The sequence below is a fragment of the Globicephala melas genome, chromosome 10, assembly GCF_963455315.2.
Source record: "Globicephala melas chromosome 10, mGloMel1.2, whole genome shotgun sequence".
NCBI lineage: Eukaryota > Metazoa > Chordata > Mammalia > Artiodactyla > Delphinidae > Globicephala > Globicephala melas.
In genome coordinates this window covers 96,226,624-96,251,697 of record NC_083323.1, presented here as the reverse complement: position 1 = coordinate 96,251,697, position 25,074 = coordinate 96,226,624, and the positions used below count along the sequence as shown (strand labels likewise).

The 25,074-nt window shown below is 53.7% G+C and overlaps 2 protein-coding genes and 1 long non-coding RNA gene across 6 annotated transcripts in view; 2 read left to right on the top strand and 1 right to left on the bottom strand.

The window, feature by feature from the left end:
• The window catches only part of LOC132597967 (uncharacterized), a 32,416-nt gene extending 10,156 nt beyond the window's left edge, over positions 1–22,260 (bottom strand). For all 3 annotated transcript variants that reach the window (XR_009565495.1, XR_009565497.1, XR_009565496.1), the window contains exon 1: positions 20,243–22,260. This is a non-coding gene — a long non-coding RNA (uncharacterized lncRNA). The remainder of the gene's footprint in view (positions 1–20,242) is intronic.
• Positions 3,067–16,520, top strand: CD4 (CD4 molecule). The gene is made up of 9 exons (XM_030834583.3): positions 3,067–3,158; positions 3,300–3,464; positions 11,908–12,066; positions 12,478–12,711; positions 13,691–14,029; positions 14,761–14,961; positions 15,535–15,656; positions 15,975–16,042; positions 16,341–16,520. The coding sequence occupies exons 1-9, from the start codon at positions 3,110–3,112 to the stop codon at positions 16,369–16,371; spliced, it is 1,368 nt and encodes a 455-aa protein (XP_030690443.1). The 5' UTR covers positions 3,067–3,109; the 3' UTR covers positions 16,372–16,520.
• Positions 20,765–24,603, top strand: GPR162 (G protein-coupled receptor 162). 2 transcript variants are annotated; one of them, XM_030834575.2, is made up of 5 exons: positions 20,765–20,903; positions 21,207–21,904; positions 22,615–22,804; positions 23,398–23,555; positions 23,858–24,603. In XM_030834575.2, the coding sequence occupies exons 2-5, from the start codon at positions 21,221–21,223 to the stop codon at positions 24,401–24,403; spliced, it is 1,578 nt and encodes a 525-aa protein (XP_030690435.2). In that variant the 5' UTR covers positions 20,765–20,903; positions 21,207–21,220; the 3' UTR covers positions 24,404–24,603. The 2 variants fall into 2 exon arrangements, with proteins under 2 accessions (XP_030690435.2, XP_030690433.2); XM_030834573.3 differs by lacking the exon at positions 20,765–20,903 and having other exon boundaries at positions 21,038–21,904.
• The last annotated feature ends 471 nt before the right edge of the window (positions 24,604–25,074 follow it).

The following is a 25,074-nucleotide window of genomic DNA, read 5'->3' as shown; positions in this document are numbered from 1 at the left end:
GCCAACCCCAACCAGGAGTTGGAGCATGAGGGAGCCGGGGTGACGCGCTGTGTAGGGTGTGTAGCAGTCAGCCTCCTTGTGGAAAGCAGGGCAGAGAGGAAGGAGCATGCCTGGGGGGGTGCGCACAAGAACAGGCAGCGTGGACGGGATGATTGGGCTTCATCCAGGCCAGGCTTGGGTGGGTACAGACCCTTCAATGACCCATTTTAGTAACAGAATTAACATGTTGAGTACAGAAAAAAGTGATCAGTGATTTCCCCTCTTGTGTTCAATTCAATTTGGTTTAAGTTACCGAAACACAACCCGAGACCTTTCTCTGTGCTCCAGCTGGTGCCAGTGGCGGCATTGCTGGCCGGACCATCACCTCTAACCCAGAGGAGATCAGGGTGGTGGAGGAGAGGTGGGAACCCAAGTCATTGCACCCGAAGGTAGAAGGTGGGATGTGCCCAAGGGGGTGTCAAGTTCAGAGTGGGAGGCTGTGGGAGTTCAGAGGGGGCAGATCATTGCAAAGGTGGTCTCGGGGGAGAGAAAGAGCAGCAGAGGGGGAGAGAAAAGTAGGTCTGGGTGCACAAACTCTGGGCCAGGTGCATGCCGGCACTGCCCCCAAGGCCGTCTATGCTCTGAGGCCCGCTTACAGCCTGGGCCTGGAGTTCAAAGACACTTTTCTTAAATTGCAGTACAGTTGATTTACAACGTTGTGTTAGCTTCTGCTGCACAGCAAGGTGATTCAGGTACGTGTATATATATACATATGTACATTCTTTTTCATATTCTTTTCCATTATGGTTAATTACAGAATATTGAATATAGTTCCCTGTGTTACACAATAGGACCTTGTTGTTTTTCCATTCTGTATATAAGTTTGCATATGCTAATCCCAAACTCCCAGTCCAACCCTCCTCCACCCCGCTCGCTGGAAGGCACTCGAGCCTGCCCCTGCCTGCCTTCGAGGCACTGTCTGGTGGCCTTCCTTTAGTCTCTACTTCCTCCATGTCATCTGTCTTGTCCCGTTACCACATCAAGCCTCCTAAAGCTCTACAAAGACCACTCACATCTCTGCTCAGAAAAACAGCAGCGACTCCCAGTGGCCTGCAGAGCCGAGTCCTCACCCTCTAGCCTGCCTCTGAAGATTCAAGGTCAGGTTCCACGCCCCCTCCCATGTCACCCCCCACTACTTCCCTCCACAGCCCCCTGACCTTGCACGTGGCAGTGCGATGCCCCTCCCCTTTCTTTTCCAGCTAGCTCAGGGCTTTCAGACTTGAGCCGTCCATCAGTCGCCCAGAGGTTTGTGAAAACACAGGCGGCTGGACACACCCCCAGCTTCTGATTCAGCAGTTCTGGGGTGGACCTTTCTCACATGTTCTCAGGTATCAGCTGCTGCTGATGACCTCTGACCACACACTGAGAATCACTGCTCCAACCCAGTGCCGCCCATTCCTTGAGGCCTGTTCAGAGCCTTTCTGCGACCCCCTCCTCCACAGCCTTGTCTGTCTTCCAAGCCCACAGAAACTCTGAAACATCATCTTTCTCCTTGTCCCACTCAGAGACCTCGTAGGGTCGGTCTGACAGTGAGCAGGGAATCGCCCTCTGCTCTTTCTCTGGCCGCATCACTCACACTGAATCAGGCCCCAAGTCCTGGCAGTTTTATTTTATTTTTTAAATATTTATTTATTTATTTATTTTGGCTGTGCCTGGTCTTAGTTGCAGCATGCGGATCTTTAGTTGCGGCATGCAGACTTCTTAGTTGTGGCATGCATGCGGGATCTAGTTCCCAGACCAGGGATCAAACCTGGGCCCCCTGCATTGGGAGCGTGGAGTCTTACCCACTGGACCACCAGGGAAGTCCCAGTCCTGGGAGTTTTAATTCAGAGCTCCTCCCTCAAGTCCGTCTCTCTGAGTTCAGGCCTCATCTTGTCTCATCAGGATTCTTTTTTTTTTTTTAACATCTTTATTGGAGTTAAATGATGCTTTACGATGGTGTGTTAGTTTCTGCTTTATAACAAAGTGGATCTGTTATACATATACATATGTTCCCGTATCTCTTCCCTCTTGCATCTCCCTCCCTCCCACCCTCCCTATCCCACCCCTCTAGGTGGTCACAAAGCACCGAGCTGATCTCCCTGTGCTATGCAGCTGCTTCCCACTAGCTATCGATTTTACGTTTGGTAGTGTATATATGTCCATGCCTCTCTCACTTTGTCACAGCTTACCCTTCCCTCCCCGTATCCTCAAGTCCATTCTCTAGTAGGTCTGTGTCTTTATTCCTGTCTTACCCCTAGGTTCTTCACGACATTTTTTTTCTTAGATTCCATATATATGTGTTAGCATACGGTATTTGTCTTTCTCTTTCTGACTTACTTCACTTTGTATGACAGACTGTAGGTCCATCCACCTCACTACAAATAGCTCAATTTCGTTTCTTTTCATGGCTGAGTAATATTCCATTGTATATATGTGCCACATCTTCTTTATCCTTTCATCCAATGATGGACACTTAGGTTGTTTCCATCTCCTGGCTATTGTAAATAGAGCTGCAGTGAACATTGGGGTGCATGTGTCTGTTTGAATTATGGTTTTCTCAGGGTATATGCCCAGTAGTGGGATTGCTGGGTCATATGGTAGTTCTAGTTGTAGTTTGGAGTTTTCTCACCAGGATTCTTGAAATCCTGCCTCCAGTGTTTGACCTCCTCCAGCTCATTGTTTGCTCAACAGCTGAAGGCATCTATCTTGTAAATCTACTCCTGTCCTTCTCTAAGTAAATCTCCCTAGCGCCCAGGGTCGAGTCCCAGCCTCCCAGTATGGCACTCAAGGACCTTCATGACCTGGCTTGGCTCCCTGGTCCTAGTCCCAATTTACCACCTGCTCCGAGAATCCGTTTCTGGTCCCACCTGGCAGAGAACCCACCCCCGGTCTGGGTACAGCATGTGTGGCACGTCCAGTGGGTGTCTTGTTTAGAGATCTGCACGTCTAGGTCCTGGCCTGGCTGTCCAGGTCCTGAAGGGGTCCCAGGCCAGGTGAACGCCTGCTGACTGATGACTGGTGTCTCCCCCAGGCCCTGCCTTTCCTTTGGGGGAAGGCCCAGGTCCCTGCCTGCCTCAGCAAAGCCACAATGGACCCCGGAACCTCTCTTAGGCACCTGTTCCTGGTGCTGCAACTGGGTGAGTGCTCAGACTTGGAGTCTGGGTGCAGGTGGCCTGGGAGGAGGGGCTGATTGGGAAATGCAGTGTGTGTGTGGGGTGGTTAAGGCGGAGGCAGCGCAGCCACACCCTCGAAGCCTGACCCCCTGTTTTTCCACCTAGTGATGCTCCCAGCCGGCACTCAGGGGAAGAAAGTGGTGCTGGGTAAGGCAGGAGAACTCGCAGAGCTGCCCTGCAAGGCTTCCCAGAATAAGAGCCTGTTCTTCAGCTGGAAAAATTCTTACCAGACCAAGATTCTGGGGCGTCACGGCTACTTCTGGCACAAAGGTAGGCTGGCCCCACTCCCCGTTCAGAGAGGAAAGCCCCAGGGATTGAACACCCCTGGTGTCAGAGCCCAGCTCCTAGGAAACTCTGGGATCCTGGAGGTTCCAGCTGAGAGTCTCAGGGACCCTCCAAGTGCAGAGCCTCCCTCTGCCAGCTGCTGGTGGGCTGGGGAATGGCTTCTGGTGGTCTATTATAATTTCATTATGTTAATGGATATTAGAAAAATAACTATCATATAAAACCCATGATTTCACGAATATTGTTGCTACAGATCCATGACCATACTTGGTTTACTTTCATTAAAAGCAATAGAATGGGGGCTTCCCTGGTGGCGCAGTGTTTGAGAGTCCACCTGCCGATGCAGGGGACACGGGTTCGTGCCCCGGTCCGGGAGGATCCCACATGCCACAGAGCGGCTGGGCCTGTGAGCCATGGCCGCTGAGCCTACACGTCCGGAGCCTGTGCTCCGCAACGGGAGAGGCCACAACAGTGAGAGGCCCGCGTACCGCAAAAAAAAAAAAAAAAGAGAGGAACCATGCATGTAGAAGCATATATATATATATAGGTTCCCCTCTCTTCTTACATAAAATCAATTTATCATATATGGGTGTATATTATATGTATATATATATATGGAGAGAGAGAGAGAGAGAGAGAGAGGGAGGCTATATGTTAATTAAGTAATTAGATAATGTTCTAGGTGCTGGGGATATAATATAGTAAAGAACAAAAGAGACATTCAGGCAATGAGCACACCATAACAATGTCCCTGGTTCTAACCTTGGGTTTTTTTTTTTTCTTAAAATTATGCAGGTATTTTGAAGATTGTTCTGTATTCAATATGTGTGTGCACCTATCTGTATCTGCATATATCTGTCCCTCTCTATATATTTCTACCTCATTTCTTTTCTGTGACTGCATAGTTCTTTTGTATAATTATACCATGATTTATTTGACTAATCCCATATTGTTCGACACTTAGGCTATTTTCATTTTACTGCTCTCACAAAAAAGAATTCTTCAGTGAGTCAAACCTGGTATCTTTGGAAACGTACAAATGTCTCTGTAGGATGAATTCCTAGAAGTGAAATCTGTGGGCCAGGTCAGCTTGCTCTTTAGATATCTTTTTATTATACAAATTTTGCTGAAATGGCATCTGCTATAGTAAGATGCAACTGTATATCAGTGTGCACTTTTCAATATGTTACTTCCTTTATGTAAATTTTATTGATGTTAACTGTTTTTTTCTCCAGATTTTTAAAGTATTACATGCTCATTATAGAATATTTGGCAAATGCAGAAAAGAATAAGGAAGAAAATCAAATGCACCCATAATTCTACCACTCAGAGATATCTGTTGTTAACATTTTCATTTACTTCCTTCTGATCTTTGTTTAGTGTGGAAAATATATATTATTTACATAGATGATATCATACTATACATACTTTTTATCCTACTCCCTCAGAACATTATATCATGATGGGACAATCAATTATTAGGCTAATTTTTTAAAGTAATCTGTCAATGTTTACTAAATACAAAGTTCTAAAATCTTTTTACCTAGTAATAGCTATTCTGGAAAATCTATTTTTTAAATAGTTTTATTTTATTTATTTATTTGGCCATGCCACGCGGTTTGCGGGATCTTAGTTCCCCACCCAGGGTTTGAATCCCCACCCTTGGCAGTGAAAGTGCGGAGTCCTATCCACTGGACCGCCAGGGAATTCCCTGGAAAATCTATTTGACAGAAATAAAATCAGGAATATTTCATGAAACCTGTGCAAGGATGTTGTTATAAGCATTGCTTATAATATGAAAGCACAGAATTCAAACTGAAAACCCATCAATGATGAAAGGCTTAAACTATGGTACAACTGTGGGAAACTATGCAGATAATAAAAAACAAGGGCTTTCCAGAAAATTGAGTAGACATACATATTAGTCTGCTTGGGCTGCCATAACAAAATACCATGGTCTGGGTGACTCAAACAAGAGAAACACATATTCTCACAGTTCTGGAGGCTGGATGTCCTGAGATCAGGGTGCCAGCACGGTTGGGTTCTTTTATTTATTTATTTATTTATTTATCATTTTTGGCTGCGTTGGGTCTTCATTGCTACGTGCAGACTTCCTCTAGTTGCGGCGAGTGGGGGCTATGCTTCATTGTGGTGCGCAGGCTTCTCATTGCAGTGGCTTCTCTTGTTGTGGAGCATGGGCTCTAGAGTGCAGGCTTCAGTAGTTGTGGCTCACGGGCTCTAGAGTGCAGGCTTAGTAGTTGTGCCACACGGGCTTAGTTGCTCTGCCACATGTGGGATCTTCCTGGACTAGGGCTCAAACCCATGTCCCCTGCATTGGCAGGCAGATTTTTAACCACTGCGCCACCAGGGAAGCCCCATGGTCGGGTTCTTAAGAGAGCTCTCTTCCTGGCTTGCAGACGGCCACCTACTTGCTCTGTCCTCACATGGCAGAGAGAGAGAGAGGGCTCTCTGGGGTCTCTTCTTATGAGGGCACTAATCCCTCCAGGAAGACCCCACCCTCATGGCCTCATATAAATCTAATTACCTCCCTATCTCCCAATATCACCACATTGAGTGTTAGGGCTTCTACATATGAATTTTGGGGGAACACAATTCAGTCCATAGTAACATACTCTTCACTCTTCCTCTCACGAAATACAAATGAAAATCTAGACATTGCATATAGAACTAACGTAAGAAGATTCTGAAAGGTGTTGAGAAGAGAGCAGACCGGTAGGGACCTCAGGGCCTGAAGAACAACAGGTTGGCGAGTTTTCTTTTTGCCTCGAATACCCCAGTCTTGGAGCTGAAGAAGCCGGCAACCTGGAAGCTCTGATGGGCACAGACGAAAATAAGCCTCACAGAAGCCTGCTCTCTTTAGTCAAAGGACCAGGAAAGGAGCAACCCAGCAAGACAAAAAACTTCAATATAACGACTGCTCTACTTCAACCAAACACCAGAGGAAAACTGTGACCCCGCACCCTCCCATGCCAACAAAGGCTGAATGGGAGCTTAAACTTCCACACACCCCCACCCAGGCTGTGTAGGCACCCAACACCTCCATTGAGATGGGATCAGAGAATGCAAAGTAGAGAATGGGGCTGTGCATCCCCCCCAGCCAGTGAGAAGGCTCCTCCACCCCCTGTAAAGTCAGTGGAGATCACAGGAAGATCCTGGACTTCCACCCCACCCTGCAGTCAGGAGGCACCCCACCCTGCTGGGGTGGTGTCAGAAGAGGTCTAGTGGAGAGTCAAGACCTTTACCATCACCCTGTAGTAACCAGGATCTATGGAGACCACATGGGGAACTGGAACTTCCCCACGTGGGGAACTGGAACTTCCACCCCTGACCAGTTATGAGGAGCATCCCCCTCTAGCACAGTGGAGAGTGAGAGGAGAACCTAGATTTCTTCCTCTACCTGGCAGTAATAAGAACGGTATAAAAGAAAGCCAGTTAAAAAGGAAGGTTTAAATAAGATCCAGAATCTCATAACATAACACTCAAATGTCCAGGTTCCAAATGAAAATCACTCTTGATACTAAGAACCAGAAACATCTCAAACTGGATGAAAAAAAGAACCAACAGATGCCCACACTGAGATGAAAGAGAGGATAGAATTATCTGACAAATACTTTAAAGCAGCCATGATAAAAAGTTCTTCAGCAAACAATTACAAATATGCTTGAAACAAATGAAAACCAGAAAGCTTCAGCAAAGAAACAGAGGATGTTGGAAATTTCCTGCTGGTCCAGTGGTTAGAACTTGGTGCTTTACTGCTGGGGCCCAGGTTTGATCCCTAGTTGGGGAACTAAAATTCCACAAGCTGCACAGCCTGGCCAAAAAAAAAGGGTAATATAAAAAGAACCAAATGGAAATTTTAGAATGGAAAAATATAACCAAAATACAAGGGATCAATGAATGAGCCCAACAGCACATTGGGGTGGGGGGGGACAGAGGAAAGAATCAGTGAACTGCAAGATAGAACAATAGAAATTACACAATCTGAACAACAGAGAGAAAATAGAGTGGAAAAAATGAACAAAGCCATAGGGACTTGTGGGACTCTAACAAAAGATGTAATATTTGTGTCAATGAGTGAAGGAGAAGGGAAAGAAAATTGAACTGAAAAAGTACTGGAAAAAATAGTGGCTGAAAAATTTGCAAATTTGGCAAGAGATATTAACCTATAGATTCAAGAAGTTGAGCAAAACCTAAGCAGGATAAACCTAAAGAAATCCACATCAAGACACTTCTTAGGGCTTCCCGGGTGGCGCAGTGGTTAAGAATCCTCCTGCCAGTGCAGGGGACACAGGTTCGAGCCCTGGTCCAGGAGGATCCCACATGCCGTGGAGCAACTAAGCCTGTATACCACAACTACTGAGTCTGTGCTCTAGAACCCGTGAGCCACAACTACTGAGCCTGAGTGCCACAACTACTGAAGCCCGCGTGCCTAGAGCCCATGCTCTGCAACAAAGAGAAGCCACTGCAATGAGAAGCCCACGCACTGCAATGAAGAGTAGCCCTGGTCACCGCAACTAGAGAAAGCCCGCACACAGCAACAAAGACCCAATGCAGCCAAAAATAAAATTAAAAAATAAAATAAATTTTAAAAAAACATCATAATTAAACTTCTAAAAACTAAAGACAGGGCTTCCCTGGTGGCACAGTGGTTGACAGTCCGCCTGCCGATGCAGGGGACACGGGTTCATGCCCCGGCTCGGGAAGATCCCACATGCCGCGGAGCGGCTGGGCCCGTGAGCCATGGCTGCTGAGCCTGTGCGTCCGGAGCCTGTGCTCCGCAACGGGAGAGGCCACAACAGTGAGAGGCCCGCGTACCGCAAAAAAAAAAAAAAAAAGTTGGTATATACTGCAAGATCACTTCCAGAAAGGTTCTAGCCATTTACAATAAGTCTAGATAATAATGTCACTGTGTGCCTATCTTACCAGCACCCTTGCTGACACTGAATAGTAATATTTAAAACTTTTTTTTTTGGCTAATTTGATGGTTGAAAAATATATCATTGTTGGTTTAATTTGCATTTCTATGATCGCCTGTGAGATTGAAACATATGTACTCCCTTCTAAACGTTCTTACCTCTTTTGTGTTGACGTTTTTGTTCTGTTACCATGATTTGAATTTCCTTCAGAACAGCTCCCCTTCCCGGCTTCCTGATCTCTGACCGCGGCAGCATCACTCTCCTGACTCCCCCAGTTTCTGAACCATAGAGCCAATTTTTTTTTTTCCCCTACTTCAGTCCCTGATTTCCCATCAGTCACTGCTTATGGCCATTCCTTCCCGTGGAAGTGTTTTTCTGTTTCATCTTCTTTGTTCTCATGGGAACTCCACCCTCATTAGCCAAGGCCACATACCCCTCCCCTGGATTACAGTGGAAGCTTCCTGGCAATTCTCTCTGCTACCAGTCTCTCCTACTTCAATTCTCTTCCTCCTGCAGCAGTACCGGCTCCCAAAGCAATGCTTTGCGTGTTTCACTCCCTAGTCCATTAGGCTAAGCCTGGAAGCCTCTGCCTGACATTCTTCCCCTCAGCATCGCTTGCTGCAGCTCCCCAGCTAGAAACCTCACACCCAGGTGTTTTCCTCACTGCTTTTTTTTTTTTTTTTTTTTTGCGGTACGCGGGCCTCTCACTGTTGTGGCCTCTCCCATTGCAGAGCACAGGCTCCGGACGCGCAGGCTCAGCAGCCATGGCTCACGGGCCCAGCCGCTCCGCGGCATGTGGGATCTTCCCGGACTGGGGCATGAACCCATGTCCCCTGAATCGGCAGGCGGACTCCCAACCACTGCGCCACCAGGGAAGCCCCTTCCTCACTGCTTTGAGGTGGTTGCCTGTGCAGCTTTCCTGGAGCTTTTCCCCCTTCCTAGATGTCCTTGCTGCAACCCTTTCCTCTAGCTCACCGCCTGAACTTCTTTTAAGGCTTGGTTCAGTACTGGTCTCCTCCATGAATTGATCCCAGATGCACTGATAACCTTTGACCTTTCACAAAGTAGAATCACTTTTACAAGGTATGGAACAGTCCGGACAAGGGGGTCATGACGAGGCTCGGAAGACGTTTTAAAAGGGAAGCAAGGAGGAAAAGTTATTTTAGGGAAAGGGTGTTACATTTCATTTGGAACCAATTGCGTTTTGGGTGATGGCAGGACATCCAGATAAAGTCATCCCTTGGGCCACTGGAAACGTGGGCCCAGGATGTAGGCGAGAGGCTGGGGCTGGGGGTCATCTGCAGAGCCGACAGGGGATGCAGTGGAATTGAGAATGTCTACAGAAACGGGGAAGAGGATCCAGGAGAGAGTCCGGAGTAGCACCTAAATGTAGACAGCAGAATAGGAGTCCAAGGGGAAGAAAAGGGAAGGGTGCTCAGATGTGGAGGAGAGAATCGAAAGAAGTGACACGGGGGCAGAACCAGAGGAGGCTACGCCTTCAAGAAGTTTGGTAGATTGTAAAAGGAATGTAGTAGGATTTCAGAAAAATTGGGGAGCTAACCAGCACACGGATCCAGGGGAGAGAGCAGGCAGGGTAGGGACTCCTGCAGGACAAATGAAAGGGGAGGTGGGCAGAGCTGGAGGAAACTCGGGGGTGGGTGTGAGCCCAGGGCTACAGGTTATCTGGAAAGGTCTCCTGGAGAGGGTGGCCCTGAGCAGCGGGAAGGGGCTGTGGGGTCTGGAAGAGGCAAGAAGGGAGAATGACGGCCGACTTGACAGTACGTCTCCCACACCAAGGCCAAAATGGGGAGAGGGCCAGGGGGTTGAGGGTGGGAGCTTTATCTCAGCCGCCTTCACCTCATCCCTGCAAATATGCATTCTAAGTAAAAGCCTGTGTCTTCGCTATGCAAATTTAGCTGCTAAAGCCCTTCATTGTAATGAAGTTCTGGGGCTGCTGCTGCACATAGAAAATAGTTAGCTAAAGAGAAGAGCTTCCTCTGGGTGCTGGTTGTTCTGATGAGGAGACTGGAGGAGGCCGCATGTCTGTGCTTGCAGAACTTTCCAGAGACAGTACTGCACAGTGTACCCAACAGCCTGAATCTTAATCCTGGCTCCACCACTTACTGATGTCAAAATTCAAAAGGTAGGGCTTCCGTGGTGGCGCAGTGGTTGAGAGTCCGCCTGCCGATGCAGGGGACACGGGTTCGTGCCCCGGTCCGGGAAGATCCCACATGCCGCGGAGCGGCTGGGCCCGTGAGCCATGGCCGCTGAGCCTGCACGTCCGGAGCCTGTGCTCCGCAACGGGAGAGGCCACAACGGTGAGAGGCCCGTGTACCACAAAAAAATAAAATAAAATAAAATAAATTCAAAAGGTAGAAAAGGGCATAAAGTGAAAAGCCCTCCCACACCTGTCTCATGGGGATGCACTTCCTCTCCCTAGGGACTACTAAGGCGACCATTTCCTTACATTCACCTCTAGAAATATTTGTTCATATACCAGGCAGGATAGGTAGATAGAGAGACAGATAGATAGATGGATAGATAGATATAGATAGATAGATGTTAAATAACTTTCCCTCTCCTTTTCAAGCAATGGTAGCCTGCTTAATATCTTGCTTTTTTCAGTTAATGATGTTTCTTAGATATTATTCCATCTCAGAATAGAAAGATCCTTCTCCTTCTCTTATAGCATTCCACTGAATGGGTGAACTCTAATTTATTTAACCTCTCCTTCCTTGGTGAACATTTAGTTCTGTATTTGCATTTGTAATTCTGGTAGACATTACAAATTACCTTCCAGGGGAAGGGATAAATTGGGAGATTAAGACTGACATATACACACTACTGTATATAAAATAGATAACTAATAAGGACCTACCGTATAGCACAGGGAACTCTTCTCAATTCTCTGTAATGACCTGTATGGAATAAGAATTTTAAAAAGAGTGGACGTATGTATATGCAGAACTGATTCACTTTGCTGTACAGCAGAAACTAACACATTTAAAATCAACTCTACGCCAATAAAAATTTTAAAAACGAAAACGAAAACAAAACAAATTACCTTCCAAAGAAATTGTACTGGTTTATGTTTCTGCCGATAACGTGTTAGCAAGAGTTTGGGCAACTACTTAATTTCTCTGAGCCTCACTTTCCTTATTTGCAAGATAAGCAAAACAGTACCTATTTCTCAGAACTGTTGTGCAGATTACTTGAGATGATGCGTGTAAAGTGTTTGGCATGTAGGAGTTGGTGCTCTCTAAATGAAGGTAAGATTTTATATTTTGGGTTAGTGAGATGTTGTCCTGGCCTGGTAAAAGAATGTGTTGGGACCTCCTCGCCAGTCTGGGGTTCTCAGATTAGGACCCGAGGCAGATTCTGCTGGAAATGAGCAACTCAGATCAGCAGAGTTGTGGGCACCGCCCTCGCCAGGGGGTGCCGTGCCTCCAGGGTACCCCAACCTCCTCAATACAGTGGCATTCTACTCCCAGGTGCCTCCAACCTGAACTCTCGAGTCGAATCAAAAATAAACCTGTGGGACCAAGGATCCTTTCCTCTGGTCATCAAGGATCTTGAAGTACCTGACTCGGGGACTTACATCTGCGAAGTGGAGGACAAGAAGCTCGAGGTGGAATTGCAGGTGTTCAGACGTGAGTGGGGCAGCCTGGGATGAGGACACCTCCAGCCGATCTCCCTTCCTCCTTGACTCCCATCCCTGTACCCAAACCAGGACCTGAGCTGGTGGCATTTCAACAGTCCAGAGACTGATCAGACAGGCCGCTGCATCTCCTCAGCCCCTCCTCAGGTCTTGGGTCAGGCAGGGGGAGTCGAAGAGACCTAGGGGTGGGGGTGAGGGGAATGGAAAGGCAGGAGACAGAGGAAGGACTGAGAGAGACAAGGAGAGGGGGAGGGGAGAGGGAAACGCTGCCTTGGGCTGGGGATGGGCAGAAGGGAGATGCTGGGATGGGGGTAACAGAGAGACACCCTTGGTCTCCTGGCTTCTTCCCTTCTCCTTGAAGATGGTGCGTGTGTGTGACACAACTGGCCTGCTCCCCCCACAGTGACTGCCAGCTCGGACACCCGCTTGCTGCTGGGACAGAGCCTGACCCTGACCTTGGAAGGCCCCTCTGGTAGTAACCCTTCAGTGCAATGGAAAGGTCCAGGGAATAAAAGGAAGAATGAGGCCAAGAGTCTGTCACTGCCCCAGGTGGGGCTGCAGGACAGTGGCACCTGGACATGTACCGTCTCCCAGGCCCAGCAGACGCTGGTGTTCAACAAGCACATCCTGGTGCTGGGTAAGAGGCGCTCCCCTCCTCCGCAGGCCCCCTGGCCTGACAGACGGTCCCTCTGGTCTCGCTGCTGCTCCAGTTCTGGGTCTGCCCTGGGGGACATACTGGGCCCTCTCTTCCTCAAGCTTCTCATTTACAGCCACGCCTCAGGGTAGTGGACATGGGAGAAGGAAGGGACAGGGGATGTGAGGACGTGAGGGACCCCAGAGACCCAGGAGGAAACCCCAAAGGAGGGCTGTCAAGGGCGTCTATGTTCTCCGTTGCCTCAGCTCCCCCCTCCCACCAAGTTGGCAAAGCCACTAATTCAGGGACACTCAGAGCAGCGAGCCAGTCCTGATGAAATCTGACATTGCAAATTTGATGCCTCCTGAGCTAGGCTTTGGGAGGGAAAAGAGAGCCCAGAAGGCAGGCACCACCCCAGATCCTGTCCTCCAGGTGCTTACGGGACACACAGTAGGGTGTGCGGTGGTGAAGTGTGTGGACTCTGGTTGAAATCCTGGCTCTGGCTTAACCGTGTGGCCTTGGGCAAGTTACTGAACCTCTCTGTGCCTTGGTTTCTGCATCTGTAAAACAGGGATGGTCTAGCCTACCTTGTCGTGTTATGGGCAGAAGTGACGTACGGAATGCACTTAGAACAGCACCTGGCACGTAGTCAGCCAGGATTTGCTCTTATCTTGTGAAGGGTGATAACTTATGTACCCAAGTGGTGCAGGCCAAATGGCCTCTGTGCTCTAGGATCCTGAGGAGGGAGAGGCCCCTTGTGGCTGGGCTGTTCTAGGAGGGCTTCTAGGGGGAGGGGGTGCTGCCGTGGGACCTCCCTGGGGTGCAGAGCTGAGAGAGGAGAGGAGAGGTAGATGGGAGTTTAAGCGCCTGAATGGCAGCCTGGGTGTTTGGACTCACCTGGTCTCCTCCCGTCTCCCCCCACCACGTGCCTACCCGCCGCGTGCCTACGTATGGACCCGGGTTCTCTCCCGTCCCCCTCCAGCCTTCCAAGAGGTCTCCAGCACAGTCTATGCAAAGGAGGGGGAGCAGATGAACTTTTCCTTCCCACTCACATTCGGAGATGAAAATCTGAGCGGGGAGCTGAGTTGGCTGCAGGCAAAGGGGAATTCCTCCCCCGAGTCCTGGATCACCTTCACATTGAACAACGGGAAGGTGACTGTGGGAAAGGCTCGCAAGGACCTCAAGCTCCGCATGAGTAAGGGGCTCCCCCTCCACCTGACTCTGCCCCAGGCCTTGCCTCAGTATGCAGGTTCTGGAAACCTGACCCTGAATCTCACCAAGGGGAAGTTGTATCAGGAAGTGAAGCTCGTGGTGATGAGAGGTGAGGAGATAGGCTGAGAAGGTGAGGGCGGGGTGGGGCTGGAGGGACCTGGCCCTGGGACCCTTCAAGGCAGGACAGGCCCCCAGAGGGATGCCTAGGCCCTGGCTGCCTGATGGAGCCAATCAAGGGCTGGTTTTGAACTGAGGTTGCAATCCTCTGTCCGTCCCTGACATCCAAGAGCCGGCCTAAGGTGGCCTCCGCTAGAATTCCCAGGGGTCCTCCCTGAGAACCAGGCTCTAGTTCTGCCTCTGCCCGACCCTCTGTGACCCCTCTGTGGGTCGGCTTTCTCCTAAAGAGGGTAACAGTACGACAGTGATGGTGACAAGGTCAGACGCCACACTGAGTTCTCCCCATCCTTATCTCCTTGATCATCATAACAACTTCACAAATAATAACGGCTAATATTTGATGCTTTGTACCTGCCGGGCCCCAGTCAAGCGCTCTACATGTATTTCTCCATTTAATTTTTGTCTGGGGCTCAGGTGGGTAAGTAACTTGTTCAGAGACTCACAGATAGTAAGCAGTGGGGCTGGGGTTCAAATCTAAGACTGTTGGACCTCAAAAACCCTGTTTCCTCCATCATAACTGCATGAAAATGTGCTCTGAGAGGCTAAAAGAGGAATGCCAATGTAAAGTATCATTTTCATTGTCCTACGAATCGCTTTAGAGCATGGAGGTGCTGGGAACCCAGAGGTCCAGGCTCCCAGTCTCAGGCTCTTGTCCCTCTGCAGTGACTAAGTCCCCAAACAGTTTGACCTGTGAGGTGCTGGGACCCACGTCCCCCAGGCTGACACTGAGCTTGAAGAAGGAGAACCAGAGTATGAGGGTCTCAGATCAGCAGAAGCTGGTGACGGTGCTGGGCCCTGAAGCAGGCATGTGGCAGTGTCTACTGAGCGACAAGGGCAAAGTCCTGCTGGAATCCAAGGTCAAGAGTGAGTGAGAGTCCAGATTCCGTGGCCTAACCCCGAGCCCCGACCTCCTCCACCGTGGGACCCTCCCAAGGCTGGTGGAGACCACCCAGCCTCCCAGTTGCTCTGAGATGGGTGGGTTTTAGGTATGGTGCCTGGACACAGGGGTGATGAGGTGAAGTGGGGTGTGGTCCTGGGCTCTTGTAGTCCTACAAGTTCCCATCTCCCTAAGGTCTACAGCCCAGGCATGGGGTCCACCTGACCAAGAGCCCCCCTCCCTGGCTCCTCTTCAAACCCAGACAGAGAGACACACACACACATACACACATTCATGCGCACGGCACATGGCGTGGACCGCCGCTTCTAGCTCCCCAGGGTACAGTGCAGTGTCTAAACCTTAAAACCCCTTCCCCAGCCTTTCCCTTCCAGCCCTGGGGGCCCCTGAGGGCCCCGTGCACCCTGCCCCGCTCTCCCAGCCCAAGGACCAGACCCAAGTGTGGCAGGGCAACGAGGCCCTCCCTCCTCGGGCCCCCCTGCTGCGTGCCCTGTGCCTGAGTGCAGCGGGCAGGGAGCTGAGCACAGCTCGCTCTCTTGCAGTTTTGCCCCCGGTGCTCGCCCGCGCCTGGCCGAAGCTTCTGGCTGTGGTGCTGGGGGGGGTCGCCAGTCTTCTGCTTCTCACTGGATTTTGCATCTTCTCTGCTAAATACTGGCACCGCAGGGTGAGTGAGCCTCCCCAGACGCCCTCGTTCCCCCGCGGGGCACTTGCGCACCTGAGGCCTGTGCGGCAACAAGGGTACCCTGTGTCGGTGACCTGCTTCTGCTCTGGCTCCCTCGGCCCACTGCTCAGCAGCCTCACTGCCAGCTGGGCCCCGTCCCAGATCCCACGCGGAGGGAGAGACAGGAAGGCGCAGAGTTAATTCTGGGACAGATGGCCTCAGCCACAGTCACTGCCTCTCCCCTCCCACGCCCCTCTCCAAGGGGCAGCTCCCTTTCAGAGGCCTGGGACCCTCACGACTCCTCTCTTTCTCCCTGGACAGCGCCGGGCACAGCGGACATCTCAGATCAAGAGACTCCTCAGTGAGAAGAAGACCTGCCACTGCTCGCAGTAACTAGGGGGCAGAGAGGGAAGGGGGGAGAAGAGAGGGAAGGGAGGAGAGGAAGAGAAGAGGAGAGGGGGGCTAGAGGGAGGTGGTGGAGAGGAGAGAAGCAGGCAGGGATGGCCCAGGAGGTAGGTAGCTGGCGGGAGGTGGAGGACGGCGAGGTGAGGGGCAGGGGGCCTGCGATGTGTCCGGAGGCCATCACTGAGCTGGAAGAGAAAAGCAGGGTCTGGGAGCCAGGGAGGGCCTGGAAAGCAAGGAGCTGGGGAGGAACAGACACGCTCCTCTTATTCTTCGTCCCTCCAGCCGGCTCCAGAAGACATGTAGTCTCACCTGAGGCCCCAGCCAGGAGGAGCTTCCCATCTGCAGCCTCCCCAGCTGGCTCCCCCTGCATTTCCTGTTGGTCTCCTGGGCCTGCGGACCAGATGAATGTAGCCGGCATAGCGCCTCTGTCCGCCTCCTGCCCTCCCCGTCCAGTGGGCCTTGGGTCCGCTCTACCAGAGGCTCACTCACACCCCCTCTTCCCCGTTTCCTTTTCACTCAAACCCTAGCCCTTCTTTGCTGATTTCTTCTCGACTCTCTCCCTCACGGCTCACTTGCATCTCAGGGGAGCACGTGGGACCGGCCCTGCCTGCCCTGGAGGGTGAGGCTGGGTGTCTGAAGCACGAAGCACAGGGCTGTCACTGTTTGGGAGAGGACCCTGGGACCAGAGAAGGCAGGGACTAGCCCAAGGTCACACAGCCCGTCAAGGATGGGTCCAGATCCAAAGGCTCCTGACCGCCAGCCTGTGCTGCTCCATTCTGCCTGCGTCTTACCCTGTGTTAGCAGAACCACAGACTTACATCCTGACCTGAGCACAGACCAGCGCCCTGGGCACACTCGTGCGCAGATACAGTTCCTTACCACCCAAGCAGCGTGGCGCTGTCTACAAATCAGTTTCACATCCTTAGTCTATTTGAACCTCATGAAAATCCTACACGACTGGTAGTGACAGGACCAAGATTATTATCTCCAGTTTATAGACCAGAAATGGAATGCAGAGAGGTCAGGTGATTGCCTAGGTTCACACGGCTAGTACGTGGACTAGCCCAGGTCTCTTGACCTCTAGGTCCACTGCTCTCTCTTGAACACAGGGACAAATACCACACAGATCTCTGCAGTTGGCTGGTCATAGATGCCCGGTACTACCTTGGATTCCCTTCACCGCAGGGAGGTTGCCTCAGAGAGTTCAGGGCCTCCCTGCTGAGGAGCCCTCCTTCATCTCAGCAGAATCCTATTACCAGAGGACAAAACCTGTAGTTCTCCTAATCAGGGCACAGGCTGGAGCACAGTGACCCGCCACGCACCCTATCAGAACCTTCTAGAAGGTGAGCTTTGCCAGGGGGACAGGGTGGGGAGCTGGCCAGACAGTGAACCCTCTGAGGGTACCTCTGGGCCTCAGAGATACCCACTGGGCCTCAGTCTCCCTGCCCCATACCCCCCTTCATCCCTCCCCCAAATGATTCAGGAGACAAGAAAATTGGGTTTACAAGTTTTCTTCTTCCTCCTCTTCTTTTTTTTTTTTTTTTTTTTTTTTTTTTTGCGGTACACGGGCCTCTCACTGTTGTGGCCTCTCCCGTTGTGGAGCACAGGCTCCGGATGCGCAGGCTCAGCGGCCATGGCTCATGGGCCCAGCCGCTCCGCGGCATGTGGGATCTTCCCGGACCGGGGCACGAATCCGTGTCCCCTGCATCGGCAGGCGGACTCTCAACCACTGCACCACCAGGGAAACCCCTTCCTCCTCTTCTTGATCCATTTCTCTCAGGATCCCCAGCCTCCTCTGCCTCTCTCTCCTCCCTTCCCTTTCTCACCATGTCCCGCAGTCCCTACCCTTTCCCCCTTTTCCTTTCCCTCCAGCTTGCCGCCTCTTCCAGGAAGAACACCCGGTTGTCTCCAAGGCTCCCCATGGCTTGCTTTGTATTCCTGCCCACTCCCCACCCCTGCCTCCCTGAGCTGACAGAAAAATCCAAGAGACTGACTTTAAGGAAGATGCTCTTCTTCATTTGTGTGTGTGTGTGTGTGTGTGTGTGTGAGAGAGAGAGAGAGAGAGAGAGAGAGAGAAATGGCTCTTTTCTGGGGACCTGGAATCTTCTGATCTGTGGGGTCAGACCCAGAGGAGAGGTTGCCAGGCTTGCCCCAGGAAGGAGACGAAGTTTCCCTGGGGAGGGAAAAATCCTCTGGAGGCTGATTACCCACCTCCCCACCCCAGAGGGCCCTGAGTGTGCGGGTGTGTGATACACTGAAGGGGAGAGACTGCAGGGGCTGTGTGTGCCCTGCACGTGAAAAACTGTGATGTGTGCGGGAGAATTGTGTGTGTCGCCCACACAAGTGTGAATTTGTGCTCCAGGAGGGGGAAGCGGTGTGTATTGGTGGGGTGCTTTCTTTCAGCCTGTGTACCCCGCATCCCGCAAGCAGCCCCAGCGTCCTCACCAGCGCCCCTCACTCGGCAGCCTCCAGCACATGCCCGCGTGAGCTACGCCCGGGCACAGCCCTTACAGATACACACAGTGACACACGTGTCCAACTCCCCGAGCAACACCAGCTGCCTCATCGAGCTTGAGTTCGTGTTGAAAACCGGGTGGGGTGGGGGCAGGACACGATCCAGTTCTCCAATGAAGCCGGTTCCCCGCCGTCCTCCTCGCTCCCTCCCTCCTGGCGCCTTCTTCGCCCCTCCCCCTCCAAGTCCCCACCGTCCGGTCCCCCGCCCCGCGCTCGCCCCCGCCCCTCAAGGCTCGCCTCCGTCCCGACCCGGGGCTGCGGCGGCAGGACCCCGGGAGAGAGGGGCTCGGGGGGACGTAGGGGGCCGAACGGAGAGGCTGGGACGGGCGGGAGGAGGGAGGCCCGGAGGGAGGAGGGAGGAGGGAGGAGGGCGGCGAGCTGGAGCCGGCAGGCGGCGGGAGCCGGGGAGAGCCGCGTCGGGAGTGCTGTCTCCATGGCAGTGCTGGGCGCAGCCCGAGGTAAGGCGACCCCGGCCCTGTCCCCCGTGGTCCCCTCCCCTCTCCCCCTGCCGCCTCCTCTCCCCCTCGGGCCGGCCCCTCCTCCCCAGCCACCTGCTGTTTCTGCCCTGGAGACCGCGGTGGGTGGCCCGCAGGAGGGAGGAGCCGCCTGACCTTTTACCCGTTTACCCCGAAGGGCGAGGGACCCCTTTCCGCCCTGGAGTCCCCCGGACCCCCTCCCACCTTCCTCTGATCTCTCTCCGTCCTTCACCTCCTCTCTCTGCCCTTCACATCCTTCCTGCCTCCCTCCCTCTCCGAGTCCCCAGCTCTTTCTTCCCGAGCCCACCCTCTGGGCCTGGGTGGGTGTGGATGGGAAGGGGTCCAAGGCTGGAGGGGAGATGGGGGGCGCTCCTGACCGATTCCCTCCATCTCCCTCTAGCTGGCCATTGCCATGGCAACTAGGGTGTACTGGGCTCCGAGGGAAGACAAAGGTGGGGGATGGACTAGAACCTCTTGGGGAGGGCAAGGGTCTAAGGGTCTGCTACAGGAAACAGACCCTACCACTGATGTGCCCCATTTTTACCTCGCTTACCCCAAAGCCATTATGCCCATCCTTCCTGCCTCCACTCTCTTCAGGCTTTCACCCGAGTTCCTCTGAACCCCCTCCCCAGGGCTCGATGAAGCTCAGAGTCACCAAATTCAGAACATCCTCCTTCCCATCAGAGGGAAACTGAGGCTCAGGACAGGGGAGGAAAGAGTGGGGGTCTATGAGGTGGAGGGAGTCTGAACCTTATTGAACACTGGGCTTTTCTTCTCAGCCTCCCTATTCCCTGCTCCCTCCCTCCATCCCCCCCTCACCTCCCCCCAAAGCCTCCTCTCCAGGGGTCTCTTGGCTTTTCCTTCTATTTTCAAATACTATCACTTTGCCCCCTCTCTCCTTCTCTTCTGTTCAAACTCTCCTCCTTCCCCCTAGTTTCCCCCTCTTTCCTTTTCTGGATGCTTCTGATGTCAGTGGTTCCCCTGTCTTCGGGTTCCCTGCCACCCCCCACCCCACCCCACCCCACCCCCGCCTCGGTCCCAGCCTCCTTTCTCCCATCTTCCCAGATACCCGGTGAGTGGGCGGGTGATGCAGGCTTGGGGAGATGGAACTGAGCACCTGGACCCCTGGACCCAGGAGCCTGGAAGGTTGGGGAATGACTGTAATACCATATCCCAGTTTCCAGTGAGTCTTACCTCTGCCATGGTAGCGCTGAGGAGAGATTCAGGATGTGAAGACAGCGGTTGAGGAGTGCTGAGCAGGGGACAGAAAGAGGGACCCGGGAGGGCCAGAAGCAGGAAAAATGGCTGACGAAGGATGGGAGACAGGAGGTCAGAATACCTTCTCTCCTGGAGGTCTGGAAAGCAGGGCTCTCATCCGTGTGGGGTGTTAGAGTGACCGTCTGCTTTAAGGCAGGAGAATGTTCTGGGTGACCCCATGACCCCTAGTAACCAGTCATTTCTATCATTTCAAGAGAAGGGAGCCTTGGGTACCAGCTGGAGACCAGCCTAGACCCCACCTTTGCTCCGCCCCTTCCACACCTCATCTCTCCCTTGCAGGGTGTCCAGGCGGCTGAGCCCCGCCCCCATGCCCCTTGAGGCATCCGGAGGACCCCTGACTGGCCTAGCACCAGAGGCAGAAGACAGCTGGAAGTCCTGACATGGGGACCAGGGCTTCCCAGCCAGCCTCCTAGTTGGGAAAGCGGTCAGCTTGCCTCCCCCAGCAACTACAGGGATACTTCTGGAAGGGTCCCACCCAGCATGGAGGCGGAGGACCACCTCTGCTGACCCTCCGTCTCCTCCCCTGCCCTCCACACCTGACCTTAGCTGGGTCAGCCGTGCAATGCTGAGCACTAGGGTAGGCCTAGGGGCGGCCTGCCTCACTCCAGGGCAAGGACTGTGGGCATCATGGGGGTGCGTGTGAGTGGGGCTCCTGGGTGAGACCTAGCCCCCACCCCCAAGAGTTCAAGGGGGTGGGGGGACCGACGAAGGATGGCTCGGGGTGGGGCGGGGGCAGAGGAGGCCTCCCTCCGCTCAAACGCGTTGTCCTGGCTGGCCTGCGGGCTCCTGGCACTGCTGGCCAACGCCTGGATCATCCTCAGCATCTCGGCCAAGCAGCAGAAGCACAAGCCGCTGGAGCTGCTGCTCTGCTTCCTGGCAGGCACGCACATCCTCATGGCGGCCGTGCCCCTCACCACCTTCGCTGTGGTGCAGCTCCGGCGCCAGGCCTCCTCCGACTATGACTGGAACGAAAGCATCTGCAAGGTCTTTGTGTCCACCTACTACACGCTGGCCCTGGCCACCTGCTTCACCGTCGCCTCGCTCTCCTACCACCGCATGTGGATGGTGCGCTGGCCCGTCAACTACCGCCTCAGCAACGCCAAGAAGCAGGCGCTGCACGCCGTCGTGGGCATCTGGATGGTCAGCTTCATCCTCTCCACGCTGCCCTCCATCGGCTGGCACAACAACGGCGAGCGCTACTACGCCCGCGGCTGCCAGTTCATCGTCTCCAAGATTGGCCTCGGCTTTGGCGTCTGCTTCAGCCTCTTGCTACTTGGGGGCATCGTCATGGGGCTGGTCTGTGTGGCCATCACCTTCTACCAGACGCTGTGGGCCCGGCCCCGGAGGGCTCAACAGGCCCGGAGAGCGGGGGCTGGGGGCGGGGCCAAGGGGGGTGGGCCAGGGGGGTTGGGCACCCGGCCAGCCTTTGAGGTGCCGGCCATTGTGGTGGAGGATGCCCGAGGGAAGCGGAGGTCCTCGCTGGATGGGTCCGAGTCGGCCAAGACATCCCTGCAGGTCACCAACTTGGTCAGCGCCATCGTCTTTCTCTATGACTCACTCACAGGGGTGCCCATCTTGGTGAGATTGGGACTCCCCCCCACCTGCTCTCTCCAATACCCAGACCCCAGCATGATCACCTGACCTCTAACTCCATCATCCTTCTTCCTGTCCTCTACCCAGCCCCACTTGTGAACCCCCATCTCTATCATCCATCTCCTAGTTCCCACTAGCCCAGCTCCGTAGCCTGTTCGCCAGTGACCAGTAGTCAACTCCATCCATCCTTCCGTCCCACTCCCTGTCCTCTGGCTCCATCATCTATCCTGCAGCTCCACTATTCAGCCCCCAAGACCCATCACCCAGCTACTAAGCTCCACACTCCACTCCCGAGCTCCCTCTGGATACAACAGGGTCTTGAGCACCCCTGGGTGGCAACCCCAGAGAGCTCACCACCCCCCCCCCGCCCCCAGCTTTCTGCATCCCCATCTAGTCCCTCTTTCTGAATTTCAGTCTGTCTTCAAGTTTACTGTACGGCGTCTGCTCCTCTCCCTCTGCACCCCTGGGCTTTCTCTCCAGTACTCTGTCCTGATCTTCCTCTGAGGCAATCCCTTCCCCTCTGTTCAGCCTTCTTCACCGCCAGCTTTGCCTCTGTCCCGATCCTACGTGATCCGGACCATCCGCTCCTGACTTCTTGCCCCGCCCTCGGCTGCACTAGGATGTCGGATCTGGGGTCGAGTGGGCCCCCTCGGCTCTGGGCCCTGACCCGGGGCCACTCTCCATCCTCCTGCCAGGTGGTGAGCTTCTTCTCCCTGAAGTCGGACTCGGCTCCCCCCTGGATGGTGCTGGCCGTGCTGTGGTGCTCCATGGCACAGACGCTGCTGCTGCCTTCCTTCATCTGGTCCTGCGAGCGCTACCGCGCCGACGTGCGCACGGTGTGGGAGCAGTGCGTGGCTATCATGTCCGAGGAGGATGGCGACGACGGTCAGAGGAGGGGCTGGGCTTTCGCTTTCCTAGGCGTCAGCTCCCTTTCCTGCCCTTTTCTACCAGCCCTTTTTCTTGTGGGGCCGGGCTGCCCTGGAGTGCCCCCTGCTGGACAGAACCTGCAGCGCCCCTGGGTTGACTCGTGGCTCCCCTCTCCCCAATCATCACCCCGATGCACACCCACTGCTTCCTCCTCTCGGTGTCTGTTCCCCCTCGAAGGCCACACTAGCCAGCTCTGCCTCCGCCGAGCCTAAGAAACAGTCCAGAGAACTAACACAACCATAAAGGAAGGCTGTGGAACCAAGGGAAAGCTAAGCTTCCTGAGAGAGACTCCCCAGCTACAGGGACAGCTCCTGGCGTGGGATTGGGGGGCCAGGGGTAACTGTTTCAGATAAGTGTGTCTATATGTATGAATCACTAGGGATTCCGCACCGAATGGAACAGACGTTGGCCGCTCTTGTTTTCCTCTTGCAGCTTACAGACTAATGGAAACAGGATTCTCTGGGGAGCTTATAAGGGGGTGGGAGCTTTTAAAGGGGGTGGGGAAGTGGGTGTTCCCTGCCTGTAACCACTCTGCCCCTTTTTTCTCCTAGATGGGGGCTGCGATGATTATGCAGATGGCCGAGTGTGCAAAGTTCGCTTTGATGCCAATGGGGCCACAGGACCAGGGGGTAGGGACCCTACCCAAGTGAAGCTGCTGCCTGGAAGGCACACGCTCTTTCCCCCTCTTGAGAGGGTCCACTACTTACAGGTATGGGACTAGGCAGTACACCTCCTATTCTGGGTATCCCCTCACTACTTTTCTCCAGTCTCTGTTATCCGCCCGACCCCCGATTCCCTAGCCCCAGCCTGCAGGGCACATGAGGAGTAGGTGAAAGGAAGGCATGGCAAGGGAGGCTCCCCTTCAGACCGCTCAGAACCAGGTTTGCCCATCAGAGGATGTTTTGCAGAAGTGTAAGGGGTGGAACCATCTTGCAGAGTCCCCACTTTGGTTCCTGCCTCTACCCCCTTTGTCCCGGCAGCACCCCTGGGTCTACTTGCTCCTCTCCCCAGGTCCCTCTGTCCCGCCGTCTGTCCCACGATGAGATCAACATCTTCTCTACTCCTCGGGCACCTGGCTCTTTCCTGCACAAGTGGTCATCCTCTGATGACATCCGGGTCCTCCCAGCCCAGAGCCGGGCCCTAGGGGGCCCTCCTGAGTACCTGGGACCGAGACAAAGGCTGGAGGAGGAGGAGGAGGAGGCTGAAGGCGGGGGGCTGGCCAGCCTTCGCCAATTCCTGGAGGGCGGGGTTCTGGGGTCAGGTGGGGGACCCCCACGGGGTCCAGGCTTCTTCCGAGAGGAGATCACCACCTTCATTGACGAGACACCTCTGCCTTCTCCGACGGCCTCGCCGGGGCCCTCTCCTCGCCGGCCCAGGCCGCTGGGAGTCTCACCCCGCCGACTCTCCCTTGGGTCCCCTGATAGCAGAGTCGTTGGACTTCCTTTGGGGCTAAGTGCAGGGCGACGCTGCTCCCTGACAGGAGGTGAGGGGAGTGCAAGAGCTTGGGGAGGATCTTGGGACCCAGGTAACCCCATCTTCTCCCAGCTGACCCTGTGAGCCCAGGTGGGCCTGCTGGACTCGGGGGTGGGGGGGCCTGGGTGCGTAATGCCTCGTTCTGTCCCTGACCCTGAGGCAGCTGCCTCCAGACTCTGGGGAGATGGAACCCCTGCTGTCTCCCATCCAAGTGACCAGATGCCTGACTCACCTTCCATCATCCCTAGCAAAATGTATTAAAGTCTGAAGTGTCACCATGGAAACCTGTGTGTCCAATGTGCTGTGGTGGCAAAGGGGATGGCCAGAGGCTCGGGGGCTGGAATGGCTCATAGAAGACAAACTGAAGCAGGCACACTGGACAGAGGCACAGAAATATACACGGAGAAAGACAAACATGCAGACATTCACAGAGACGGCCTTCTGAGAGCACCTCGGGCTGGGCTGGGCTGGGCTGGGCGGGAGGGCGGTGTGGAGGGGGGAGGACATAGGGAGACACTTGAGTTAGCTGGTTTGGGGTCTGAAGGGTCTTCGTTGAGATCTGTGGAGGTGGTTTTAGAGGATGTCTCTATCTCCCATGCCTCAGCGCTCCTCCTTTTCCCAAATCTGTATGTGCGGACTTTCTGGGCAGGAAAGGATTTGAGCAGACCTGGTGTCACAGACCTGGGGTTTACCCCCCTCCCTGCTGCATTTGAAAGTTCTTTGTCCAAAAGCGCGTGTGTGCGGGTTTGTGGGAG